The sequence below is a fragment of the Psammomys obesus genome, unplaced genomic scaffold, assembly GCF_907164565.1.
Source record: "Psammomys obesus unplaced genomic scaffold, mPsaObe1.curated_primary_1811, whole genome shotgun sequence".
NCBI lineage: Eukaryota > Metazoa > Chordata > Mammalia > Rodentia > Muridae > Psammomys > Psammomys obesus.
The window spans coordinates 2,302,724-2,316,526 of NW_026596064.1; the positions used below are offsets into that span (position 1 = coordinate 2,302,724).

At 45.0% G+C, this 13,803-nt stretch overlaps 1 protein-coding gene across 1 annotated transcript in view; it reads left to right on the forward strand.

Annotated features, from left to right (window-relative positions):
- The first annotated feature begins 8,590 nt into the window (after window positions 1-8,590).
- Senp2 (SUMO specific peptidase 2) overlaps window positions 8,591-13,803 on the forward strand; it is a 42,315-nt gene continuing 37,102 nt past the window's right edge. Inside the window, exons 1-2 of the mRNA XM_055624886.1 lie at window positions 8,591-8,794; window positions 10,509-10,567. Coding sequence (XP_055480861.1) covers window positions 8,694-8,794; window positions 10,509-10,567 — 160 coding nt within the window. The 5' untranslated portion in view covers window positions 8,591-8,693. The remainder of the gene's footprint in view (window positions 8,795-10,508; window positions 10,568-13,803) is intronic.

Below are 13,803 nucleotides of genomic sequence, written 5' to 3' on the forward strand. Positions count from 1 at the left end.
GGCAAGAAGCGAGCCATCAAGTGTCTCAGAAGCAGACGAGAGGAGGGGGACCTCATGAGCAGCGGCAGACTCAGGGAAGACAATGTCACCCCAGAAGAAGCATTCACGTCGAGAGCGCCAGCAACCTGAACATTGAAGGCACCATTGAAGCCAGGCATGCTCAATGTCAAATCATCATGGAGCTAACCACGCCCATGCAAGAAAGAGAGAGGCCAATTGACACCATCACCACTGTGCTTGCAGACCTCTCTGAGGTGATGGAAGTAGTTATCTTCGAGCTGAGGGTGATCAGCAAACGACGGGAGAGATCTGCATAGTCCCACCTAGCATCTGAGGCCGTGGCAGGCATCAAACTGTCGACAACATAGGTTCCGGAAAGAAGGCTGGTCCCTCAAAGGCCTCTGAGATCAAGATAGAAGGGAATGCTTCAGCATAGTAGGGAGAAGTCCAAGTGACAAACACCTGCCAGGCAGTAAGGCTGTGGTTTACTGTGTCAATCATAGTTAGTTTTATAGTACTAGTTTACCACAATTAAAGAAAAAACAAAAAACCCTTTAACCCCTGGGGTAGTCCCTCTCTTTTTTCATGTTAGCTGTGTTCTGTCCCCCTCACTGAAATATTTTCCAGGTTGGAAAATCCTAGGTTGCATTTGGTTAAGCCGGCTGCTCACGGTTCATTTACAGAACTTCATGGCAGCTCACAGGGACCGGGCTAGGGGGTGGGAATTCTGGGAAGGGAAAAGTACATGATCTCATTGAAGGTATAATTAGTTCTTTCTTCCTTTTAGCACGGCTTAAAGTGACTCTGCCTTCTTGAGGAGGTGGTCCCTTAGCCAGATGATTAACTTACCCAATTAGATTAACTCTCTTATATTTGAAGTTGTTGCAGTCAAAGGTTTGCAGACTAGAGGAAGGTGAGGGGCTCTTTGAGTCTCCAGGTTGCTGGGACACTTCCCCCGGGGTAGAGGCACCCCTGACATCATTTAGAAACTAGACCAGGGATCAGAGCCCCAAACACTTGGAATTTCTGGCCTCCAGCCAAGAAAGAATGGCACGTTTTCAGCCTCAGGACACTAAATGGGGCCCCATCCTTGAACCACCCTGTCGAATTCCTATCTCCGGTCCTTATCCTTCCCCACGTTGAAATGGTAACACCAACTGCCATTTAGAGAAGGGCAGCAGTGACTGAAACTGGGTTCTAACTGTGGTGGGGTCACTGTGTGTGGCAGTTGGGATACCTGTCCAGGGGGCCTATCTAGGGGGGCTGGAAACTGCATCAGTAGTTGCATTTATGTAACAAGCTTGAATAAGGAAGAAAGAAACACCTTGTTTGGTGTCTGGATAGAGAGGTGGACAGGAATAAAGGTAAGAAAGGAACCCTTTGAGTACAGCAAAGATTTCATTTGGATAGGAACAGGAATGAGTTAACACAAAGCCTTAGGCAGAAAACTAGGAGAACAGAGGAGATTTTTAAATATCCAAGGCAAGATCTAATGACCGGATGACCTCATAAGAGCTTCCAGCCAGCCAGCCCCTTTGGCCTTCAAGGCTGGACTCGGAGAATGAAAGGCTCAAGATCTGCTTTCAGACAACTTGACAGCTGTTGGAGTGACCAGAATCCAAAAGTGATGGACCTCCCAGTTGGTTTCTAGGTAGAGAGAGAAAGAAATTTAGTCATCCCTTAACCTTCAGGTTAAAACAACAGTGGGTCTGTTTCTTTTGGCTGTGGGTAGGTTCTGTGATACTGAATTGAACCAAGGTTATGATGTACACTTTTTCTTATCAGAAAGAAAGCCATTAGTCAGAAATAATTGTCTAAATAACATCTCCTATGGATTTAAGTCTAATGTCTGGGAGTGCAGTCCCTTGAATTATTAAAAGATAGACTCTGCTAGGTGTAGTGGTACACACTTACAATCCCAGCACTTGGGAGCCAGAGATAGGTGGATCTCTGTGAGTTAAGGGCTAGCCTGGTTTACATAGTGAGTTCTAACATAGCCTGAGCTATGCAGAGAGACCTTGTCTTTTTAAAAAAAAAAAAAAAAAAAGGCTCTGGCTTTCCTGTTGGGTGTTTAAGACCATGCAGCTAGCCAAAATTACCTACCCAACACACACCTCTACCAAGGTCAGTCGAAGATCTATCTGCTCCTCTGACATGAGCTCTCAACTACGAGTCCTGCACCATTCCTGCCTGCTGACATGCTCCCTGCCATGACAGTCATGAACTCTAATCCTCCATAACTGTAAGCCCTAGATCAGCTCAGTGGTTTTTAACCTGTGGGTCACAACCTCTTTGTGGGTTGAATGACCCTTTCACAGGGGTTGGCTAAGACCACCGGAAAACAGAGATATTTACATGATGATTCATAACAGTAGCAAAATTACAATGATGAAGTAACAAGGAAATCCATTATATGGTTGGGGGTCCCCACAACATGAGGAACTGTATTAAATGGTCACAGCATTAAGAAGGTTGACAACCACTGCTAAACCATTTCTTCTACAAGTTGTCTTGATCATGCTGTTTTCTCAACAGCAACAGCAAAAGGTAAGAAGTGGGCTGCTGCTATGACAGGCCTGACCATGCAGGGTTTTGAAAGAATGTGGAAGGCCTTGGACTAGGAAAAGGTTGACTTTATAAGCAGGGCTTAATTAGCCTCTTAATAGTAGCTTCGAAGGCAATAGTGGTTAGAGCAAGGTGGACTCTAAAGGCCCAGCATAAGAGGCTTCAGAGGAGAGCAATATTAGCAACTTGGCTACAGCACATTTCTGTGATATTTTGGCAAAGAATGTGGCTGCTTCTTGCTCATGTCCTAGAGATTTGCCTGAAGCTATATTGAAGAATATCAGATTTCTCTGTTTCGCCAAGATTTCAAGACAGTCTGATATTAAACTGTTGTTTGTTAGTGATCTCTCTTTTTCAGATTTGCATTGAAAAAGACCAAGCAGAAAAAAGAAATGTACAGTCAGGGGAGAAAAATGTACAAAATGTACAGTCGGGGGAGAAAAACAAGCAAGGCTTGAGCTGGAAGAAATAAAAAGAATAAGAACAGCATGGATTAGAAACAGAATAGAGGGAGGGGCGCCGTCATGGCGACACCAACACACCCCACTGAGCTAAGCCTTCAACTTATAAAAAGGAAAGGCCTGAGGAATTCTCTGCTCCTGAAACAAAGAAAATTTCATGAAACAACGAAAAGCCTATGCAAGTATAACTCAAGGCGGAGGCCAGGCTTCTTCCTGGGCAGGAAGCTAAGCTTGGCAGGGTCATCCAGGTGGGAGTAGAGTAGAGGGGTTGTAGAACCTTCCTGTGCAGCTGAGAGTCACTGAGGCCAGACATGTGACATGGGAGTGCCTACATCGAGGCCCTGAGGTCAATGTGTGAAGCTATGAAAGTGACACCTGGATTATATTGGAGAACCCAAGATGGTAGAGGTTCCAGAGCTGAGGTATGTCTCCCAAGAAAAGCTGCAGAGAGCCAGTGGAACCACCCCAAGCAAGAGAAACGAGTTGCAGTTAGCAAAGCTGGAAGGAGAGAGCTGAGCAGTAAGAAACGGCCTTTGACATTAGTCATGGAGTTACAGGATTCAGAGTTTACTCTGCTGGGTTTTGGTGTTGGTTTGGTCCAGTATTTCCTCACTATGACCTCTTTCCTCTGTTTGGAATAATGTCTGTCCTGTGCCATTGTATGTTGGAAGTCAGTAATGTGCTTTTTGATGTTATAGAGGGTTACAATGAGAGATTGTCTAGAGTTTCAGAAGAGACTTTGGGCTTTTAAATATTGTTGAGACTCTGATAGACTACGGGGGCTTTTGAAGTCAGACTGAATGCATTTAGTATTATTGGGACAGGACTAGGAGCCTGTGTGGGCCAGGCAGTGGATTGTGGTGCTTTGAATGAGACTGGCCCCCACTGGCTCGTGCATTTGAACAGTTCATCCATAGTTGGTAGAACTATTTCGAAAGAATTCGGAAGGGTGGCCTTGTTGGAGGACTTAGGTCACTGGGAGTGGGCTCTGAGATTTCAAAAGCCCACTCCATTCCCAGCTGTTCTCTCTGCTGCCTGTGCTTATGAATTAAGATATAAGCTCTCAGCTACTGCTCCGGCACCATGCCTGACAGCTGTCACGATCCCCACCATCATGATCATGGACTCTAACTCTCTGAAACTATAAGCTCAAAATAAACTTTCTTCTATGAGTTGCCTTGATTTTGGTGTTTTGTTACAGCAAGAGAAAACAGTTACAGAGGATTAGAACCCATGGCCACCATAGCAGGGATCATGTCAGCAGGCAGCCAAGGAAGTGGACCAGTAATTGAGAGCTCACGTCCAAGGACCAGATAGATCCTCAGCTGGCCTTGGTAGAGGTGTCTGTCGCATGGGTAATTTTGGTTAGCTATATTGCATTAGGTTGCCTGAGGAGAGAAGAGGGTAAAAAGTTGTCTAGCTAAAACTAAGAATACATGGAGAAATCCTATGGAAATCCATAAATAAAATACAGTGCGTGTGTGTGTGTGTGTGTGTGTGTGTGTGTGTGTTTGCTCGTCCATGTGTGTACATGTGTTAGAGACAAGAACAGCTGCTATGGTGAAACTTAGGCAACAGTGACCCTCTTGTGGGACAAGGGTACAGGTTAGCCAAGCCAAAGGGAGAAGGCTCAATGTCCTTGTTACCACACGTGGCCTTGGGATTCTCCTCTAGGCCTCTGATAAACTCCCAGGCCAGAAAGGGACATGGCAGTTGTAGAGTTGTGGGTAAGGTGACCCCATTCTTTGGCCAGTAGTGAGCAGCGGCCAATGCCTCGTCTATAGACCACAGGTCAATGAAGGTCCCACCTGGCGGGCAGATTAAAGGCAGGAACTAACATAAGAACAAAGTCTGTTTTTGTTTCTGAAGGTAGCTAAGGATGGGAGCCACACTAGGTGACATTCTCTGTCCATGACGCCTTGGGATCCTGAATGAGACCTGTAATCTTAAAGCTCTGAAGTTTTCACATGCATAATCAATGTTTCAACATTGCATGTGTTTGTTATCTTATTTCAAATTTGTGAGTTTTTATGAACAAGATTCCTGGAAAGAAGCTGTCACTACCAAGGCTCACTGACTGATTATAATGTTTCAAGTCCAGTGACAAATTAGTGCCCTTAATAATTATTTGTTTCCCTCTTCTATATGTGACCTAACACGTTTGTGACCACTAGGTGGGTCCTTTAGAATATCCAAACAGACCCCTAGCTCCTACCAACTAAAACACTAAGAATGCTGTCAGACTAAAGTGAGATAGGCTTTAATTCAAAAGCAGCTTGCTAGTGTGTGGTTTATGTCAATGAGAGTTGCTCTTTAACTTTGGAAATGCAACTCCTAATAACTGATGAGGTTGTTAGTTTGGCAACAGCAAAGCCAGACTGATGGTCCAGACATGTTATCTTCTGTGGGAGTCTTAGATACGTTAAATACTTCGGAAAACTAGGGTAAATAGAGAGAAGGTAGAGATGGAAGTAAAGTTTCCATGCATTGGTAGCTCAGCAAAAATGTCGAGAAGGAGAGATGCCTTTGGGCAAAGAGGAGACTTTTGGACTCCTAATTCTCAAAAAACCTAAACCAATGCCACATTGATAGGTATGTAAAGGGTTAAAAGGAATAACAGAAGACAAAGGGTTAAACTAGGTTTGCAGGAGTGGAGGGCAAGGTAGAGAAGGTACGTGTAAGGTACATGTAAGGATAAATAACATTAAAGTCCTTTTGAAAAAGCATATGGAAACCCAGCATTACATATAATTCCTAAAATATAAACACACCCACCCACCCTCAGAGTTAAAATGGCGTCGCTTTATAAAGAGGGCAACACTGTCCCTACTAGAGACCACGCACTAACAATGAAAAAGCCCAGTGTCAGAAATGGGTTACTTCTTTTGGAGTTTATTGGCCCCACTGAGGTTCCGCTGATCCAGAAATATTATAGGCCAACAGTCTTGGTTACCCTCCAGAACCTGAGTAAGACTCCACTGCTGAAGATGCCATGTGCTTTGAGACCCAGAAGCTTCACCCCTCCTCTCCAGCTCTTGTAGTCCTAGAAGGTGCTGCACATGCCGCTGGAGGAGACCCGTACCATCAGTCCTCCCTGGCTGTGCACCCGGGAAGCTGCAATAACGACCAACCCCACAGGTCACGCTCGCCGGGGCAACAGTGGTGCGGACATCATGGGAGCTAACAACTAGTTCCTGACTAGAGTCAAGTCCTCCACAAGATAAAACCCAGGCCTGACCCCATTATCAGGCCAGACAAGTCATTGGCCCTAGAGTGGAGAACCTAATACTATAACTCTTCCCTACTGTGAACCTACTGTTAAACAGACTCCTCATGACATAATTATACACACAGATTAATGCATCTTTAAACCTTCATCAAAGAAGCTTCCATTTACAATAGATGATGATTAGCACAGAGACCTACAACTGGCCACCCTATCCCTCAATGGCAATGCTGGTGGCACTGTCCTAAACAGGACTTTGGCCTTGGAAGTTTGGGTCCCAACAAAACTTTGTTTTCTATTCGTGGTAGAAAGAAAATTTGGTCATTTCTCTATGCTTATTATATATACTTCCCCAAACCTGGGAGGGATACTGAGCCCCCCCACAAAAGACCAGTTCCTCCAAACTGAACTTAAACTGCTGATTTTTGCCCCTCCTGGGTGCACATCACTGTTTGTTGGCTTCTAGCACCCACCACATCAGACTTTAAATTTTAGGGTCCCTTTCTTCAGCTGCTTCTCCTCCATCTGCTCTAACCACTCATCTCTCCTTGTCTATTCTGACAAGTGCCACTTGGAGCTGCCTGCTCAGCCTCTCTTTTGTTGCCTCATTAGAACCTGTCTCTGTGTCTCGTGGTTCCTGGAGCCTACTACCTCTACCACAAAATCATGTCAGTTTGTCACGCAGCCTCCCTACAACCTTTTGGGTGCCCATCATGTGGAGAGAGGCTCTTTCACTGATCCCGAACATCTCTCTGGAGAGTCTCTCAGTCTACTTGGGGAAGTTCTTCGACTGACACCAAGGCCTAACCATTTGTATCAAGACAGGGAAGCTTAAATGAAATCCGAGTCAAAGTCAGAGGTAGAGAAAGCAGGTAAGCAGTCAACGAGTTTAGTGAGGGACCACAGTTAGAGACAGGGGCAAGCTCAGAGATAGAGTAAGGAGGAAAGAAGATGCCCCCCAGAAGCAGAATCAAGAGAGGCCTGGGAGGGGAAGAGAGTAGCAAAAACTGAATTGAGAATGTACGTTGTATGAAATTCTCAACTAATAAAATTTGTTTTGTTTTGTTTTTTAATTTTTGGTTGTTTCCTTCTATCAATACATTACATAGACTAAAAATATCAAGTCTTGAGAGGGAAGACTTTCAAACTTTCAGTAGCAACCTGGTGTTGACCATACTTTGGAAAACTGAAGGGCCCAAGTCCACCCCTAGAACTGGCATTGCCAGCCACCTCTCAGGCCAGAGTGCTGATGGCCTCACTTGGGGGCTTGCAGCGGCAACCTGGGACACTGTGTTGAAAGGAGGAGTCCAGAAGCACGTGGGTTGGACTCAAGCAAGCCCGGTTGGTTGGCCTTACCTGAAACACGGGCAAGGGCAGTCAAGGAACGGTGTGCAGGGTATAAAAACTCTTTGCGTGTTCAGAATTGTTTAGAGAAGGGTCGATTTTCAACCACCAACCAATGCTGGACTTATTCATGGTTGATAACTGACGGCGGGACCTCTACATTCACCTAGAGGATAATGAGAATAGCTACCTGACACCTGAGGGGAGGAGACAAGCTGATCAGAAGGCTGCAGGTATCTTTCAGTCCTTGTTTCTCTGAAGCTTTCCTAAGGAGTCCTTCTGCCCTACCCACTCCCAGCACGTGTTTTCCTTTAGCTCCATTTCACCCTTATCCATCACAGCAGCGAATGATCTTGTATTCTGATTTAGAATTATCATGAAAATATCTCTCCCAGTACGCTTCGCCTTAAGAGTGCAGAATAACCCTAGTGGATAGCCTTATTATCTTAGGCATATGATTTTAATTGCTATATACCTTTGATTTTTTTTATGAAACCCCCAAGACTCCCAATTGCATACGGTTGCCGTGAACGTGACAGCAAGCCGTGTAAAGTACGAGCCCCGTGTAGATGCAAAATAAAGAGCAAAACGCTAAACACTCATTGACTAACCTGACCTATTTCCACCTTGGGATTCTTTTACAGAGCCCCCACTGTTTGGTTGATCCCTTAGTTCTCACAGCCCAGCAGCGGTACACGTGGGCCGGGTGTGTGGGCCTTGTCCCGAGACCGACTCCTGACTGGCTCTGCCAAAGAGAAAGCCCCACCCTCCAGCCTGCCAATCAGATCCACGCAAGAGCCCGCACGGCCGGTCCGGCTTCCTGTTGCTAGGCTTGCGAGCGTCAAGGGGCGGGCTGCGCGTGCGCAGACCACGGAGGCCGCTCTCCCGTTGGGCGGACCAGGGTGACGTCAGCGGCGCCGCGCGGGCCCGCCCACAGCCCGGGGAACGTTAAATCTGTGGGCCCGCTGATGGCGTCACCAGTCCGCGCCTGAGCCTGGCGACGGCCGAAGCAGCGAAGGCGGCAGCGGCGGCGGCGGCGACAGCTCTGGGGTTCGCGTCTCGGGGTGTGTCGGCCGCCGCTGCTGCTCAGGCCTGGAATGTACAGATGGCTGGCTAAGGTTCTCGGCACCATTCTCCGCCTGTGCGAGCGGCCCGCGCCCGGGGCCCGCGCCCTGCTCAAGAGGCGGCGCTCGAGCAGGTGAGGCGGCCGCGCGCCGGTCCCCTCCCCCGCGCTGGCGTTGGGCGCAGTCGGCCTGTAGGAACCGGCGGCTCCGGGACCGCGGAGGCCTGGGGCGAGTCCGCGCCCCCGGGGTGGGAGCGGAAGGGGAATGGGAGGCCGGCGTTGTGCCGCTGGCCGGATACAGCTCCTGTCGCCCGGTGTCATCGCGGGCGGGCAGCGCAGGGACGAGCCAGTAGGAGTTTGCCTATAGTCGTTTGACTGCCAATACTGTTCACTTCGTACCGAGGAACAGCAGTGGTCTTGTTTTACGGCAGCCGTCGGGGTGGGTGGGTGGGTGGGTGGGTGTGTGTGTAGGGCTAGAGGGGAAGAGAATGGTCCTGTTCCTTAGCATCCGCGTAAGAGGCAGAAAGAAAGTAGGTACCGCACTCTCCTAAGACTCGGTTAAAATCAGAGGGAAATAACAAATGTTACTACTTAGCACCTGCTCCCCTTTAAAGATTCATCTAGAAAACAAAATACTGTGCAAGTTCTGTACTCCCCAAAAGTATCTTCCCTGCCTCCCTCCCTCTCTTTACCTTTCCTTTCCTTTGCTACGTCTGCCTCACTTATTTTTATGACAATTTGCGTTTTCGAGTTAAGAGAAGTGGACGCAAGATTTCTTTAGGGGAAGAAGAACAAAATGATGCACAGCTGATTTTAGGAATGTAGGTCACTGATGAAATTGATTGTTAGCTAAGCCATAGCACATATTCCGGAGATATACAGCATCTTCAGCTCCGTGGGTTGCAGATTAGAATCATTTACGATAATTACAAAGTCCCCAAAGCAACTCTTACTATATACTACGTAAAGACAGTGTTTTGTTTGTTTGTTTTTTCTCTCCCAGTGTTTTATGCCAAGTCTAGTGCACAATCAGACTGCCTATTTATTGAATGGGAACTTTTAATCTCCTCACACTTACTCTCATTCATAGTCCCTCAGAGTCATTCACTGTCCAGTCCCTCTCCCCTTTGTGTGTGTGCCCAGGCCAGCCTTGAATCCTAGCTGCCTAACCCCTGCTTTTTACTGCACTTGGGGACTCACATCTTATAAAACAACTCATTTTAGGGTATGTCTTAGCGGTAGACATCATGCCTGTCCTGCTTTCAATTCCCAGCACTGGGATAGGGATTGTGGGGGTCAGTTAAGCGTTCTCCCCCAACCCCCAGCAAATACCTTATCACTTAAGGCTGCTTACATTGTCACTTGAATTCAAAACAAAACAAACAAAAAACTGTAATCCCAGCACTGAGGAGGCAGAGACAGACAGATCTCTGTGAGTTCAAGGCCAGCTTGGTCTACAAAGTGAGACCAGGACTGCCAAGTATGCACAGAGAAACCCCATTTTGAAAAACTAAAAAAACAATAAAATACTGTCTTTGGGGTCATTGTTTCAAAAACAAACGATGTGTTGGTTTAATTTGACCAGATTACACCATTCTGTGGTAGGGAGTGTTGGGTCTTTCTTAAGATTTAGAAATAGCATTCTGTTTTACACATTTCATCTCACGACTAGTAGATTGGAAGATGGCATGTTGTATGAAGTTTTTGTTTTGGTGCTAGGGGTTGACCCAGTGACTTTTCCATGCTAAACATGCTGTGCAACTGAGTCACATCTCCAGCTCTGGGTAAGTGTTTATAGAAATGTGTGTATTACCTATATACATATATACTTGTTTTCCTTTCTTTACAGCACTCTGTTTTCTACCACAGTGGACACCGATGAAATCCCAGCTAAAAGACCAAGATTAGGTACCACATTTTTAAAATGCATTTCTTTTAGTAGAGAAACTATATGCATGGGACAAAATTCAAAAGGTAAAAAGTGCAGACATGAAAAGTTGCCTCCTTCCTGACACCATTGTCTTACCTAGAGGTGACTGCTGGACGTGTGGAGTGTGTGGAACGTACTTAAGTTTTCTGTAATAAAAGGTAATTTTTCTTTTATGTTGAGGAAGAAACCAGTCAAATTGACTAATCAGATTTATCTGGCTGGGTGAACTTATCACAGACCTACTTTCTTGCATCTGACTGGTAGATGAGAATAAAAGTAGATTAAAGGGCAAGGCACAGGAGAATACTGTAGAATATCCTATGTTCAACAATGACCATGAATTTGGGTCTGTTCCAGATGTGATGGGACAGACTGTGTATCTGTCCCAAGTATCACTGTGGGACTTGTTGATACTTCATTTCAATCCAATAAATACCTATTGAGTATGTCTTTAAAGGAAAAAAATAAATAGTAGGCTTCTCTACAATCATACTTTTAACTATCTAAGAAAAAAGTGAGCTATTTTAAAAAATAAATATAAATAAATATTATCTTTACTTGAACGCAGTAAAATACATAAGGCACCATAACCAAAACAAAACAACTGGTGGTGCCCAGGGCCTGGTTAACACAGGCCTGTGATCTTAGCTACCAAGGATCTTGAGGCAGGTGGATCAAAGCCTGCTTAAATGATCCAATGAGACCTTGTTGCAAAGTAAAGAGGGTGGGAATATAGCCCATTGATTGTCTAATGTACTCAATGCCCAAAGGTCAGTCTCCAGTACCACAAAACAAAACAGAACTCTGATAGTGTTAGGAAAGTCCCTGAGCAGGCTGTGTATGGCACTCATCTACTTCTGTGCTAAGGATCACCCCACGCCACCAATTTTGTTGAATATCAAAATTGATTTTCTTAATGCAAACAGCAGAGAGGAATCTAAGCTGAAGATGAAGCCGGGTAAAGCAAATGCCTGTGTGTCGTCCACAGTGTGCTGGCCAGTAGATCTGTCTGTGGAGTACTTGAAATGTGGTTAGTTTAACTCAGAGAATTCAAAGTTTTTATTTATTTCTTATGGGAGGGGGGTTGAGAGGGAATTTCTGTGTAGCTTTGGCCTGTAGACCAGGCTGGCCTTGAACTCACAAAGATCCACCTGCCTCTGCCTCCCAAGTGCTTGAGATTAAAGGTGCATGCCACCACCACCCAGCTTGTTTTTAAATTTTTTAATTTAATTTATTTGTGTGTGTAGCAGACCCATGATTTATAGGTGAAAGCCAGAGACTTTGGAATTACAGGTTAGTCTTAACCCTGCGCCCTCCCCCTGCCCTGTTTTTGGATTGTTTGCTTACTCTGTAGACCAGTCTGGCCTGGAACCCAGAGATCTGCCTTCCTTTGCCTCCTGAGTGCTGGGATTAAAAACCTGTCACACACACACACACAGCCTAGTCTTAGCTTCTTCTAAAAAAGAGACAGGATGACCTTCCTTTAAAAGGGAGTACATGAAATAATTTAACACAGTATTAGGACATACCTGTATTTTTTCAAAAGTTATAGGAAAATAAAACATTCCAATACTTTAGTAGCTACTATTATGTTATTAAGAGGTACTTCTTGTCTTCTTAGGCCTGTGGAGTAAACACCAATCATTAATGCTCTTTTTTACTCACTTAAAAAGCACAAGAGTAGAAACATCCTTCAGCATTATTATAGGAATATCCTGGAATTATCTCTCAATTCCTAAAATAATAAACAGTTTGCGAATGTTTGTTAGTACTTTTTTGAGACAGAGTCTCCATATGTAGTACAGGCTGTCTTTTAAGTTCACTGTGTTGCCCAGGTTGTCTCCAACTTTGGATTCACCTTTTGAAGTTGAGATGCATGCTGGCTGTTGGTTTGGTTTGGTTTTTGAGACAGGGTTTCTCTGTGTATCCTTGGATGTCCTGGACTTGCTTTGTAGACCAGGCTGGCCTCAAACTCAAAGATCTGCCTGTCTCTGCCTCCATGAGTACTGGGATCATAGGCGTGTGCCACCTTTTATGTCAGCATGGCTTGAGCTAAAGACATTGGAGAGGAAGGAACCTCAATTGAGAGAATGCTTCCATAAGATCTGGCTGCAAGCCTGTAGGATTTTTTTAGTGATTGATTTGGGAGGGCGCAGCCCATTGTGATCCCATTGGACTGGTTGTCCTAAGTTCTATAATAAAGCTAAGTATGCCACAGGGAGCAAGCCAGTAAACAGCACTCCTCCATGGCCTGTGTATCAGCTCCTGCCTCCAGGTTCCTGCCTCATTTGAGTTCCTGCCCTGACTTCCTTCAGTGTGAACAGCGATGATGGAATGTAAGCCATATAAACCCTTTCCTCCCTAGGTTGCTTTGGTCATGGTGTTTTCACACAGTAATAGTAAGCATAATTAGAACAGGACAGGAATTACAAATGTGCACATCGTACTCAGCAAACAAATAAATTACTTCCAAATTGGATCCTGCCTTATCTTAACCACATTTTCTTAATTATCTGAGCCTTTCCCTCTTCTAGAGACTATTTCTTATTTTATCTATATTGGAACGCTGTTGCTATTTTTCTTTTTGAAACAGAAACTAGTTCTTTACAATTTCTTTAATTAGTGAATACAAAGGAAACTGTAGGCAACATAAATGTGAAGAAAGCTAGAAGGTTGTATTATAAAAAAGAAGGAAGTGGAGGAGCACCGAAATAACCCCCCCCCCCCCATTGTTTACTTCTCTGTTTTGTAATCTTTGGTACCAGGAAGAAATGAGCTTGAGATTGGCCAGTGCATCTGATTCAGTAGAGGGATAGCTTTTCCTTGTCACAGATGCTCAAGAGCTCTGTGTTCTATACTTCACTCAGGATTTATCAGGGACTTTGTAGCTGGTTTAAGGCAATCACTGTTGTTACCTGCCTTGGAAGGAAGGGCATAGTAGTAAGTAGATGTTGGTGTTCTCTATAGGTTTCCAGACCCATCAATATGTGTTCATATGTGCCGTTGTTACACTTCATTTTATGTAGTCTTCAGAGCTTACTCCTCAAAAGCTGCTATTTCAGATAATTTCTTGGTGAATCAGTTCATGGTTTACTAAAGTAATAGTTTAATGTTTTTGTAGCAGTTCCAGTAGTTGATTAAAACAAAATTCATGCGCTAGAATTCCTCTAACTCAGTTGGGAAATGTCTTATTATTCGTGTGTGCATGATGTAC